Raw genomic sequence first — 14,875 nt, forward strand, 5'->3', positions numbered from 1 at the left:
AACCCCATTTCAAAAATGAACTGACGCCTCGTATTTGTGTTTGACAAAAACGACGAATGTAAATTATTTAAAAAAAAAAAATCACGAGACGTAAATTATATACTTTGTTACTACAGTGGTGATGCCATTTCTGATAACCGTTGAAATACACTTTTAAACGATGAATATTAACCAAGTGGAATCGATTTATGTTTATTTAGTATATTAAGTACATTTCGGTACAATGCCAGTAATATATATATATATATATATGTATATGTATATATATATATATATATATATTAATATTTAATGCGTTAAAAAAATTAATTAAAAAAAAAAAAAATCAACTGCAAATTTCAATTGTCCATTAACATTTTTTTTTTTTTTTATAATGCCAAATTCAAGTACCTACAACTATTATATAAATTAGATAAGTAGGAACACGCGTATGCCTGTTGAAAGATTTTCAAATAAAAAAAAAGGGTAGTCAAGTGGATTACGTTCTGCTGTATAGTGTGTATCGAGTGGACCTCGGATTAAAGTATGTCATTATAATGGATGTATTAAATTTGAATCTAATGATAGATATCATTACGTACCTATATATGAAAAACGATTCAGAAAGGAGATGATTTTTCAGCCTAAGATACATTTTTCAGTTGGTGGAAATGGTTAAAAAGGTGGTTTATGTTTTAATGATCCGAATACCTCAAAATTAAATCATACCTATACAAAAATTATGTTTCAAGTTTTTACAACTAGTAATTTTTAACTATAATAAAAATCTAAAATTATTTTACTGTAAATAATCGTTATTTATTTTACACGTGAACATTAAATTTTGTAAAAATTTAAACTTAAGATAATTTTTTTTAATTGTTCGACACTCAACTTCTTTTTTTTATTAATATGAGCTAAATTTATGGAAAATCTTGTATTACGTTTCCAACTCTTAGCTACTAATAAAAAATTTATTAGAAATTTTTAACTACAAAGTTATTTGCAAGTATTCATAATTTTGACACATTTTGTCAATATTTAAATTTCAGATGCTAGCATTATTTTGACAAATTATGGTGTAAAAAAACACGCAAAAAATAACACACATCATTGTAAAATTAATACATTCATCACTTCGTTCACAATCTAATACACATAATTTAAACATAATAGTATGGCCACATAAAGAACAACAGCATAATATAGTTATATTTAGTACATTAATGGCGAAATCAATAATATACTGTTCATTTAATTTTAAAAAATATTATAAAAGTACACATCTATACTCCACACTAATAAATTTATAATACTTTTCAGAAGATAAGAATACTGATTTTTAAATGTTTTGATGAAACGTTTATTGTTCTAAACTTTGATAGTTTCCTTTATTTTATTGTAGTACACATCATGAAAGTTCATGTTTTGAATTACAAAATGTGTTGATTTAAAATATTTTCTCTAGTTTGTTATTTATTTACACTTCTTGATTTATTTATCGTGCAGAATTTCGATTAATCAAATTGCGTAGAAGTAGTCAATTCTTCAACATTGTCAAATAAAATGTATGATTTTCTTATTAGAGAAAAAATGTCTGATTTGTTGACTCTTGGTTATGATGGCCTATCACCACATGTTTTTAGCATAAAAAAAAATGTATATAAATATTATATTTTCAGTAAATTTGCTTTTTGTGCATATTATAATATGTAACAGATGGTAGATTTTCGTTTAAATTTCTAAATTTAAAAAAATAAATTAACAAAAATATTTAATTTAAAAAATACGAACATTATTATTAAATAACAAAATAATGTAATATATGCAGGGATTTCTAATTTTAGTTTTAATGCTATTGAAACCAAATATATTATTATTTATCAATTAAGAACATTGAAAAATGTAATTTTATACATTTTTTGTAGGAATATTATATGAAACTTACTAAGGATAGAACAATAATAATATTATGTTAATCGTGGTATAGTGGATCAAGGGAGGTATGAATAATCCCATAGTATTTTTATTTTTTAGAAAACGCTTAAAAATACATTATTGTTATGCGTATTCACAAAAGTTTTAGTTATTTTACAATAATACATTTTCACATACCTATTTATTCTACACAATATACACAATTTCAACATACGAATCTCATATAGTTAGTACAACCATTATACGCCTACAGTCTATATTATATTACATACAACAATACAAGATGTAGAGTGTTGACAAATTATTAATCATCACTTTCATTTAATCTATGGCGATAATAAAATTCAAAATTTTTATCTCTAATATATACTATTAAAAAAGTATTATGTAAACAAATTGGTAAAAATTAAATTAAATTATTAAGAAACATATAACAGTTTTGAAATAATGTGTATGATGTATATAATTGAATATTTATACGTTTAAAAATGATCCACAAGTATTTTTAATTTTCTATTGCTATATATTCAACTATTATAAGCCTTTGCATTTGAGAATAAAGTAGTATTATCGAATAGTTTGTTATTTGAGCAATTATATTTAGCATTTAGAATAATTAAATAATATATTATTATTACCATACATATTATATTGATTAATTTGATAATTATTTATTGCTATTGTTAATTAAATCACTCATATTTTTACGAAATATATAATTATTATGAACTTTTAGGAAAATAATAATCAAATATTATTAATTGACTTGTATTTAAGAGTTATCAAAATAAATTATGAATCACTATTTACTTCTAATTAACAACTATAGTGATAGATATCTGTATGAAATATATAAATCAATTGTACATATTTGAGAATTTTTAAATAGTTTGTTTATGACGGGACTGTAATTAAAAATATTAATTAAAAATAAATAAATAATACTTAACTAATAAAACACAAACGTAAATTTACTTACACAATATTATTTGGTGATAATTATTATTGATGTATTGGCATAATATTATGGCTAAGTTAACCGTAATAGAATAGCCTTTACTTATTATTGTAGTCTATATCACAAGTTTGTACCTAACGCCTAAATGAATAAAAATCACTATATTTATATATCACGGTAACATGAAGGTGTCTTTCATAATAAGTAACATAAGCTTTATGTTATTTTGAGACTATCGAGAATAATAAGATGCACGGTATAAAGTTGCGGCAACATTATTTAACGCCTTAGCGACTTGGAAAAATAAAAAACATTTATCAAATCTATTTTTTTCGGAAATAACAATATTGATCATCTTATACTAATGAAAATAAAATACAGATTACAAACTAAAATTAGAGACATGCAAGTCTACGACTCAGTGATAGGAATCATAAATAATTTGAGGACATCATGCAATTTTAAATTATATAAACTTACAACATTTTAGTATAAAATAACTAATTATTTCAAATTGATTCTTAAACAAATATGTGATTTTTTGATAAATAATAACCTATGAGTAATATTGTTAATTTTATTGATACTATAATTAATTGCAAGGAAAAGATCATTAAAACCTTGCATTGTGAAACGTCACAGCCATATGCCCCTCTTAAGATACGACGCATAGGAGCGCACAGCATATTATATTATTATCAACCTAAAATATTGTGGTTTCGAGTTGGGGAACGATTAACAGTGACTATCTGCCGAGTTTAGCGTGTGCTTACTGCTAAATGTCATTATTCTTAAACACAGCCTGTGACAAGCAAACTATTATATTTATATTTAAACGCGTAGGTAATGATATTATTATACGCCAAGAAGATATAGAAATGCATACCAAACCTGATAAATTACACAAAGGAAATTTATTATTGTACTTCCACAATGGAAGTTTAATTTGTAGGACTTTTAATTAATAATTATTATTTTGAACAAAATTAAACTTAATTAAGAACTAAAAATTTTTTATCGTTTTCAAAATTAATATAACTATTTATAACAAAAATTAATTTATGATTAAACAAAGTTGAAATTATTTTTGAAATGAACATTATTATTGTAGTCATAATATAAAGTCTGAGTTTCTTTACAAAATATTTAAAACAGGAGTATTTACAGTATATATCTACCACCAAAAAAACTAAATATCACCACAGTTTTTTGATACGCACAGCCTCCTTAAATATTTCTTTTCTTAAATACGTTAATATGTTATAATTTTATACCTAGTATTTAAAATTTACTTTATTCGTCAACGTATTTGGTATACTAAAAGTAGCTAATTAATTAAAAAGAACGTATGTACTAACCAAATTTCCAAATTATTTTATACCAACATACTTTTTAACCAGAATTATAAAAATAGTTTTTCTACATAAATGTATTGATAAAGTATTTTTGATAATTATGACAGGTATAAAATATATTATCATGAAATATTTGATATACCTATTAAAACACAAAGCAAAAAATTAAAACATGCCATTATTGGATTCATTTCTTTTGTTTTAAGTAATGATTGATGCATAAGCTATAAAGGAAAAACAAACATAATACAATATTATTATGTGAATTGTAAATATTTAATCAACACATTCATTTTGTAGTAGTATTCATTTATAAAAATAGTTATTTATATTTATGGGAATTTAAATATTAAATGTTGAATAGCATTATTACTTTTTAGTTACCTAAATTAATATTACCTATTAAATTATACATGTATTATATAATTGAAAAGAATCTGAATTTATAAAAATTTATACTACGACTTAGGTAATTTTTTTTTCTTATATAATTATTATTTACAGATAATAGTAGTTTAAACTTTAAATACCGCATAAATTACTATTAAGTACAAATATACAACTGATTACTGAACATCATTATTATAAAATTATTTACAAGTTTATGTGTTGTTATAACTAATATATACGCTTTGACATATTTTGTTCAATCTCAAAAAGACGTTGTTTAATAAACTGATTGCCATTTGCCATTGAAATTTATTTTAATTCGTACAAAAATAAAACATGACCATAAATACATAACAGAGACGGTATAGGTTTATGTATTATTGTGAGCAGCTGAAGAACTATATTGAAGTCTATTAAATGATACGTATAATAAAAGTCTGCAAATATAAAACATTATACTATTATATTATTTATTATAAAATTCTATAATTTACTGATAATTTTTCATACTATTATTGCAGTATACCATATTACTGCATATATTAATGAATATTATACTTAATATTCCTCTTGGCATAGTGACAATAGTGAAATAAGTGCATAAATAAACACGGAATTTGCAGTAATGGTAACTGACATAGCTAGACGATTTGATTCCATGCATTTGTTGTTTTCAAATTAATTTTGTTGTTACTCATTTGTTAGTTTGTTGATTAACATTATTTGAATGATAAATATTTTGTTTACCATAGGGCTAAATGTCAAAACGATTATTACAAAGGTAACGAGAAATTGTTATTAAGGAGTTAAACACGAATAAACTTCAATGTGTGATGAATTGCTAATGAATTTATATATCACAAATGCATAATTTAAAGTATATAAATCTATAATAAAGATGAGTTATGGGTTCGATAAATGATTATGGTATTATAATTGATTTAATTTTACTTTTTAAGTTGTAAATTATAACAACTTACTTAAGTACTATACAGACGATTTGTAAGAAATAAGCCCTTGGGGTTTCGCAGATTAAATTATACTAACCAGAATATTCTACATTGGATTGGTGCTCTTGTCAAGGTGTCTGGGTAATTTGCATCACTAACCTATCTGGTATTTACAAAACCTATGTACTACATCTACGATAATCATATATTCAAGGAACAGTGTATATATTGCGGTTACACAGAAATGTTATGGTAGAGAAATATAGAACAGAATTATACATTTATGTGGAATAAGTATTAAACTATTTTGTGTGAACACTTACAACTATGCTGTGATGTAATATATAGTAGGTATTGCGTAACTACGTAAGGCTCCTATAAACTTAGAAATAACAAGAAATATTATTTACACGCGTTTTTCGACAACAATTAATAAGTAATATTTTAAAAATAAAATAACATTTTTTATTTTTAATATTATGAAATATTTTTAATATAAAATAGTACATCAAATTATAATAGTAACATTGTCATAATTTTATTAGTGTTATTGCTCAGTCAGTCAGATATCACGACAATATAATATAAATGCAAACAAATCTAATATTGTTCGAAATATTATTTTGAACAATTGAACAAATGTTATCGTTGAAACAGTTTTGTAAATGTTTAAAACGTAGTAGGGAAAATTTGTTTGGTGTTTTTTCTAATAAAACAGTAAGTTCAAAATCTTATTTCGGATTTAAGGAAACAACTAATTATTGTGACCAACAATTTTGTACGACGAACACGCACATGCGAAAATCGTTCAATTCGTTTGTATGGAAATGAGCCATACAAAAACAATATAGTGATACTAAAACAAAACTGTACGGTTAGGTACACAAATAATATGATTTACTATGTACAACGATGTTTGATTTTTATTTTAATCATATTTTTCATCGTTTCGTAATATTCTCAATTATTAAGTACCCATTATGGTAAATTCAAAATTATATAATATTTAAGTATAGACTGGTTTGTGATTACAAACTATACATGAATACATATTATAATATCAATTGTGTTGTTTTTCTATACTCTAACGAATACCTTGTATTAGGTACCTTGTTATTAATGGTCATTATTGTAAGTACCTATTATAAGTAGGTACAAAACATTGGTAAACATAATACTTAATGTTTTAATATAAAGTTTATACCTCTGAAATAATATTATTATATGATTTTACTGTTTGCAATTGGTTATTATTAAGTATTTCATTTCAGAGCTATATATTTACAGTTAGTTATTTACATATATTTTTTGTTTTACTTTATTATAATACTAAAAACTATACAACTAAATTATTGTAGGTGGTACCTACTAAGTAATATTATGGTTTTCTATAATAAAATAGTGTCATTCATTGTAGTATATTCTAGGGATTACCAATTAATTTTTTTTTCGAAGGAAACCAATTAAAGGAATTTAGAAAGTTTTCGGGTGCATTAAAAATCGTATATATGAGTTTATTCACTGAAAGCAATGACATAATCCGAGACATAATCCATACATTTAATTAAAATCAATAAAAATGTTTTGAAAATAAATATCATTTCAACAGTCCAGATAAAATTTGTCCATTTACGATCATTAAGTGACCCACTCTATAGTCAATGGTATTAAATTATATAGTAGTATGCTTCCTCTAAAACCTAAGTAATCTAAGTGTTATCTAACAGCAAATAAATTTTCCAGAAAATATGTGCTAATTTTTATGTCAATTTACAATGGTTTTTTTTTAGTTGAAACGGGTGTTCTTAAAATGTACCTTCAACTGTGTATTATGTACCTATTCTCATGAATATATAAGCTTGTTATCTACCAATCAATATGATTTTTTTCATACTTTAATCAACACTATACTACTTGCCATTTAAATACTTACATTAAAAAATATATAATACTAGAATCTGTTCTACTTATATCAATATGTGTAGACGAAAGACGAAGTATTGAATTTCTACCATATATTAGCAACACACGGAACTAGTACCTATTATAGTTGTGTGTACTTCTATAGCAAATGACAATCGCAAGTTAATTGCTGACATTTTAACTATAACGTTGAAATTGAGTTAAAAGATTCTAACTTTAAATTGAAAAAAACAACATAAATAATTCACTAAGATTGTCTTTTTTCATTTTTTTTATTTTATAATGATTTCGAGCATTGTGCATATTAAAACTTTTTATTAATTTCTCGTCTCGCAAACAGTCCAAGTATAAATTGATAGTTCATTTGATTATTACTTCAGTGACGTATCTCTGAGGTGGGTGGCCTTTCAAAAATGCGATTGCGTATTTTTTATGTTATCATACTGTTAAGGTCATAATTTAAAGTAAGTAATATAGGTATGTATAGTAACGTGCATTATTAATAGTTGAAACTATGAAAATTCATAATTATAAATCTATGTGAATAAAAAACTAGATTTTACGACAAGTCTGCACGTATACCTTATTAATTATAACACAAAATATACGCGAAATGCGTTTTTCGGATTTCGGTCTTATGTGATTGGGGGGGGGGTTAGGGGATATAACCGAATAATCCAGGAACGGCGGTGCCCCTGCCCAAAATATAACCACACCTGTCACTAGATCGTCCGTTACCGCATAATAGTTATACCTATACTTGACACGTGCCCTTTTATCGATCCATATACCTACCATCCTTATCGTTAGCGCTAACTTTCGTCGGATCGCGAATAGAACGGTGCACGGTGACCGGAGTCACTGTTGTGCGTGCCGATATTTAGGACGTCGTGAACCCACGTACGTGGAGATCTGACTAAACTGGACGACGGTTTCGACGGAACGGTATATTATGCAATTGCGACACTCGTGCACGTTATAGGCCGATCGGTCTCCGGTGCGGTCGGCCTCCGGATTCGTATACCGAAACGCTCGCGTTACAGTTCTCTCGCGGACGAAGCGGTGACCTCGAGCGGGACAGTCGTCGTGACTCGTGATACGTTTGCGATCCGTTATAGGTTAGGTCTGACGACGATGTCAACTGTCATTGTTATATTATTATCATATAGTACGCAAAGGCGAACGGAATTTCATCGAATTTGGCGTGTGATACGCGGGGGGGGGGGAGCTAGCGTTATCCAAAATAAATGGGCTCGCGACCGACCCACAACAGCTCCACCGACCCTCGGTCGTCCGCCCGAGTGCACAGTGCACCCGTGCTGTGATCGCGTGCGTCGAGTAAATGGGTGATGGGTGATGGGTTACGACGACGTTACATTCTTCGGAACCCGAACCAGACCTAACCCGGTCGAAAGCGACCGTCGGGCGCGCTTGGCGTTTTGGCCGGCCGAGACGTCGTCGTGACGGCGTTCGAACAGCGACCGATGGAGCGTGCATGTACATGACTACAGTATGGGTGCGACCCAGCGGAGCGGCGATTCCGTCGAGCGGAGGCGGCCGTGTCCGTTCACGTTGGCACGACTGCAACAGCCGCCGCAATCGCGGTTGCCGGCCGCCGGTTTGTCGATTCGGCTTTCGGCGAGGCCGTCGTCGTCGCCGCCGCCGCCGCCCGCGTGTAGCGGCGGAGCGGGTAAACGTCCGGTGAAACGCGCGTAAACAACACGCACGAACCACGTCGTTCCGAACACCCGTGCCCGTCAGTGTCCCCGTCTCGCAGAGTAAGACGTACCCACACGGATGGTACGAAACGGTTTGGGTAAATCTAAATCGTAACGACGAGTATAGTGTTCCGGGCGGACCTGCACAACCTCCCCCGGCGGCGCGTCAACCATGTCCGGCAAAGGATCGCTGGAAGTCAGTCGTCTGATAGCCGAGGTGTACCGGAGACCGGAGCTGTGGGACCGGCAACACCCTCAACACCACAACAGGTCCGTGCTGGACCTTCACTGGGATTCCGTGGCCGCCCTGCTGGGAATCACCGGTAAATTGTATTATTATAGCTTAACGTCGCGACATTATAATACCTAGGTATATAACAAATCGTTTTTTTATTTTTTGCGGATGCGGTTGTGACCGTGGTAGGTTATTTGTGAATTATTATTCGCGCAGTACGGTAGTCGTGCCACATTGCATTTGTATAATAGTAATAATAACGGCTGATATTCGCACAGCTCGGCGGCAATGATATTATATTATAATAGTAATATTGCGCGTTCCAATCGCTCTAGACGCGCTCACTCGCACGCACAGTCCACGGGCTCGCGTGTAGCGGCGGCGGCGGTGTTGTTGTCGCCGTCGTCTCCGACCCGCCTCCACCGGTCCTCCCGCCGTGCCCCCTCCTCGTCCTTCGAATCGCCGCGCTCGGAACCAGACGCCAGCGGCGGCGACGGCGGCAGCGACGCGTTTTACAAGAGGCAGCGTTTACACGCGGCGGCCGCTACGGCGCGACCGGAGAGCACGTGGGTATGCGTGCCCGTCCTCGGCACGCACACCCGCCAGCCCGGCGCGCGCCACCCGTCGCCAGAGTTTTTGCGTTATATTATCATTGTATATTTTGTATTATTGCTCTGTAGTCGTTCGGTACCTACGTCGCACGACCTTTGTAATAAAATTTTTTTTTCGGACCGTTCGTCGCGGCGCCGCTCGTCATCAAAACCCCCCCGCCACGTATAGTCATACACAACGTGTGCACCGCACGGGTGACAGGTCTCTCTAGTGGCTCGACGTTTTCGCGGTAGACCGACGTCGGACGGACGGCGGTCAGGCGATTGTATAACAATATTATAATTTTGATCAGAGCACAAGTCTTCAATCTGTTCGGACGACTGTAACGACGGTACCCAATGTTATACGCCGCCGTTTGTGACGAGTACATTTTTTTTATTTTTACTCGCCGCACGAGTGCGACGCACTTGGACTTGGACGAGGACGACGACACGTATACGACTGAATTTTTATAATATCATTTCTCATACCTATCTACTATATTGTTTTAATGTTACAGTCCATTATTAGGTTATAAATTAATGGCATGTACCTATATATAATATAATATTGAACAATACTACCTATTTTTTCACCCGAAATTGCTATAAAATATGATATTATAAAAAATGTTCGTACAAATTCGATCAAACAGACCACATCTTGTATCACATTCGTCCAAGTGGTCTATACCCGTCGGGACCACTGAAACTTCGCAAACGATCAGACCTTAAATTTTGGTTTACACCGAAATACCATTTACCCGTGTAATGGATTATGGGTTATACTGTTCGTTCCGTTTGTCCGATTTGGCGTTTTGGCAGTGTTTACATAAGCGTTTTCTAGAATCAAACTTGATTTACTTGCGGCTTAATTATTAGGATAATAATAATTACTGAATAGAATGTGAATAATTTTTAAGTGTCTACGGTTTCATATTTTACCAACGTGATCGACGTTCTTTTTTCTTTGTGACTACACAACGGTTATATTAATTGTTCGTTTAAAAAAACCAATATAAAAAATATTTTATCAAAAGAACTTAACGTATAACTGTACCTACTTAAATTCGTAGAAATTCGTTCTATGTTTGAATTTGTTAAATTCAAGCAATTACCAGTTGACGGTACTGCATATATTATTATCTTTCATATCGTCTATTTATTATTATTGACGAATGAGATTATATTTTATATTCTACGCTACGCATAATAGTGTATATTTAGCCCGTAACTTAAATTATGAAAATATTGAAATTTATAAACTAAAAATGAAATTATTTCTTATAAAAATACAAAGGTTTCAATTATACAGTTATAGGTTTTAAAAAAAAAAATGAATTAATATCTTTCCTATAACCTACTGGATATAGTACATACAGTACATAATGAAATCGTACAAATTATTATTATTAAATACGCCTCTTCTATTAGAAGCTTTTTCTTATACATATTATATTATAGGAATCGGGTATCATTATATTTCCAAATCCTTCTTTATTTAGTTTGGTTTCACTATATAATTAAAAAAAAAAGGCAATGTACCACTTTAAATATATTATCAACGGAAGTATTATGATAGGCATCTATGGTGAAATTTTAAGCATAGTAATAATATATTAAAGGGCGTATTACATACAATACTTAAGTTATTAATTTTTGTAAATACTGCACATATAAGTGTATTATAATTGTATAGTATCGTATGTAAGGAGTAAGAGATTGTTATTCAACAAAATTTTTTAATAAAAAATAGAGTAGGTATTAATATAATGAAATATAGGTACGTTAGTCGGTACTTAACTATTTCAAGTAAAAATTATGTTATGTAAAAATAATTATATAGGTACCTATAAGCAAAAAAACTTTTTATTGAATTTACTTGAGTAATCACATTATTTTTTACTGCGTTTAATAAGTCACTTGGTAAACATTATAATACTTTTTAACTACTATATTGTAATATAAATAATAGAATTTATAGAATATATTTAGTTACAATCGCATATTATACTATTATGAAACTCTTATTTAGTATATACTATAGATAGGTGTTTTCACTGAATCAAATATAAATTATAAAATAGTTGTTCATTGATTAAAAATACTAGTAGATAAATATTTAATTAGTGCAATGTTTAATGTAATTTACTAAAAAAAAAAAACAAATAAATATTAGTATATGTGTAAATAAATCTTAATGATTTTATCTAATTTTATCATAAATATTTGTTCATTATTCTTACATAACACGTACAAAGGGTTTTAAAAATATAACATTAAAAAAAAAAAAAAAACTGGATAATGTTATAAAAATATAATATAACATGACTAATTACCTATGTATAGGTACTTAGTTATATGAATATTTTAATACATGATTTAACCTTTTTTTAAGAAATCTATAAGTAATACTTTATAATAAGTAAAAGTGTATTTTCTTAGCTCTTATAAAAATATATTATCGACTTTAAAAGTCTTTATCAATACAGTGTACATATTAAATTAAATTATTTAACTTTATGGGACAAGTCTCAAATAATGTTTGAATCTGAATAATTAAAAATAATATTTTCAAATTAACTATTAACCGATGATAAATATTGATTGCTGACAAACATTAAGAATTAAACTTTAAAACGTTATACATTAGGTAACTAACAATTAATATGAGATGACATTATACGTAATATAAAATTATTTTATTTCTTAATTTTATCATAATATAACCTAATTAAATGTGTACTAGGTATATTAAATTATTTATTTCAAGAAAACAATGTCATTGTAAATTTAAAAAGAATCGTTTACATTTAGAAAAAATCAATAAAATCATTCGAAATAAATCTGATAACAACGTATATTTAAATATAAGCGTATATAATCATACTGTCTATTGTTACATTTCCCTAACGATATGATAACTCACTTTTTTTACTGTATTTACTTTAATGCTATACTTAACTATTTGGGAAATAACAATTTCAGTACGTAATAACTTTCTTTTGGTTTCATCCCCAATAAAAAAAAAAAAAAACTATTCAATAGTTTATTTGAATTTAAATTTATTGTTCTGTTTATTTGAACTAAATTATTATTATTATTATTCATTGTATATATTTATTTATAAATCTATATTATTACCATGAAATAAAAAAAATGTAGGTAGTTTAATTAAATATTAACATTTATAATTTTAGGTAAAGCTGCCAGAGGGAAATGGAAAAACTTAAAAGACCATTTCCGTAAAGAGTACAAAAGATGTATGACTAGTATAGAAAGTGATCAAGAAATGTCTAGATGGCCATATTTTCATTCTATGATGTTCATCAAAGATCAGATCTCACACACCGTCACAAATTCAGCATACCTGTCAGATTTACAATATCAAAACATATATCCAGAAGTGGAATTAAAAGAAGAAGTGTCGGACGAAGAAAATCCCTTAAACTGTCTTAACATAGAGTACGACAATCAAAATTCAATTGAAGTGAAATCAGAGTACTCGAATCAAGATGAAAATATTTCTGATGACAAACATTTCTTATTGAGTCTTTTACCGATGTTATCCACACTACCAATGGATAAAAAACTCGTAGCTCGCATAGCAATCGAAACGTCCTTGCTCAACATAGCTTATCCAGATCTGAATACAGTGGAAAATGTTCACACTGAAAAAACTGATACCACACAAACATCGCCAAAAAAGACTGACAAAAGAAAAAAAATGACCGAAGATGAGCGACGACCAAAGAAGCGTTTGGTAAATTCAAAAAAAATTTGTTGATATTCATTATCTATTTAATTAACTATGTTTATAATTAAAATTATATTATTTGTAAATAATATTATGTTTTTTCTTTGTATTATTATTATTTTTTGTAATAAATTTGAATCAGGTTATAAATAAATAATAGTTTCGCTTGTTTTATTTTATTTAAATAATTTTAAAAATAGTAATCGTATAATTGAACTATTTGAGTGTAAAAATAATGAAACTGAGAGGTAAGTAGCATTAAAATCATAAGGCGGAACACCTTTTGTCGTCAAAAACATCCTATTACAAATAATAAACGGGTATCCGTACTAGTTTCAATGAACCTTCTATAATAATATAATATATGAAGTTTATCGCTTTTATTTCTTTATGATTATTTGATACTCATAATAGAGTTAATAAAAACAAAAAATCTAATTAACTGCTATAACGTAATATCTTATGAATTAAGTTCAACCGAATATTTGGAATAAAAATCTACGATTGTTATCAATATTATTAATAATCATGGCTAAGATCTAAAAAATTATGTAATAGTTAAACATAATTACATAGTTATTGTTTACATTCGCAAATTTTTTTTTTTTTTTTTTGTTAATTCATTCCCCCCAAAATATATATTTTTTAAATGTTTTTCTTAATCTTTAATCTTTAATCTTAGATCAGAATTTGGAGTAAAATCACTCATTACAAAAATTATAAAAAATACTATTTTTGGAGATTAATAATTTGTCTAAAAACTTGTTAAATTTTCAAACCAAATTTAAACAAATAATTATAAAATAAAATATGTTACGTTTAAAAATATTATTTTCTATAATTTTTGTTATTGGTAATTTTATTCGAAATTTTTAAAAAATAATATACAAAAAGATATTAAATGAACGCGTTTTATATATATAAGTTGTGCGTAAGTCTAAGAGAGAAAACAAATATTGTGCTAACGTGCACTTAAAAAATAATATCATTAGTATAATCATTGATTAATTAACAATTATACATCATAAACGTGTTATATTATTGTTTGACGTTTTTCATTGCACGGCTTTTGTTTAGAATAA

General features: G+C 28.8%; 1 protein-coding gene across 1 annotated transcript; it reads left to right on the top strand.

Moving 5' to 3' along the window:
• Positions 1 to 8,236: 8,236 nt before the first annotated feature.
• On the top strand, positions 8,237 to 13,967 carry LOC114121244 (uncharacterized). The gene is made up of 2 exons (XM_027983485.2): positions 8,237 to 9,534; positions 13,237 to 13,967. Exons 1-2 carry the CDS (start codon positions 9,384 to 9,386, stop codon positions 13,821 to 13,823), a joined length of 738 nt encoding a protein of 245 aa, XP_027839286.2. The 5' UTR covers positions 8,237 to 9,383; the 3' UTR covers positions 13,824 to 13,967.
• Positions 13,968 to 14,875: the final 908 nt, after the last annotated feature.

The sequence above is a fragment of the Aphis gossypii genome, chromosome 2, assembly GCF_020184175.1.
Source record: "Aphis gossypii isolate Hap1 chromosome 2, ASM2018417v2, whole genome shotgun sequence".
NCBI lineage: Eukaryota > Metazoa > Arthropoda > Insecta > Hemiptera > Aphididae > Aphis > Aphis gossypii.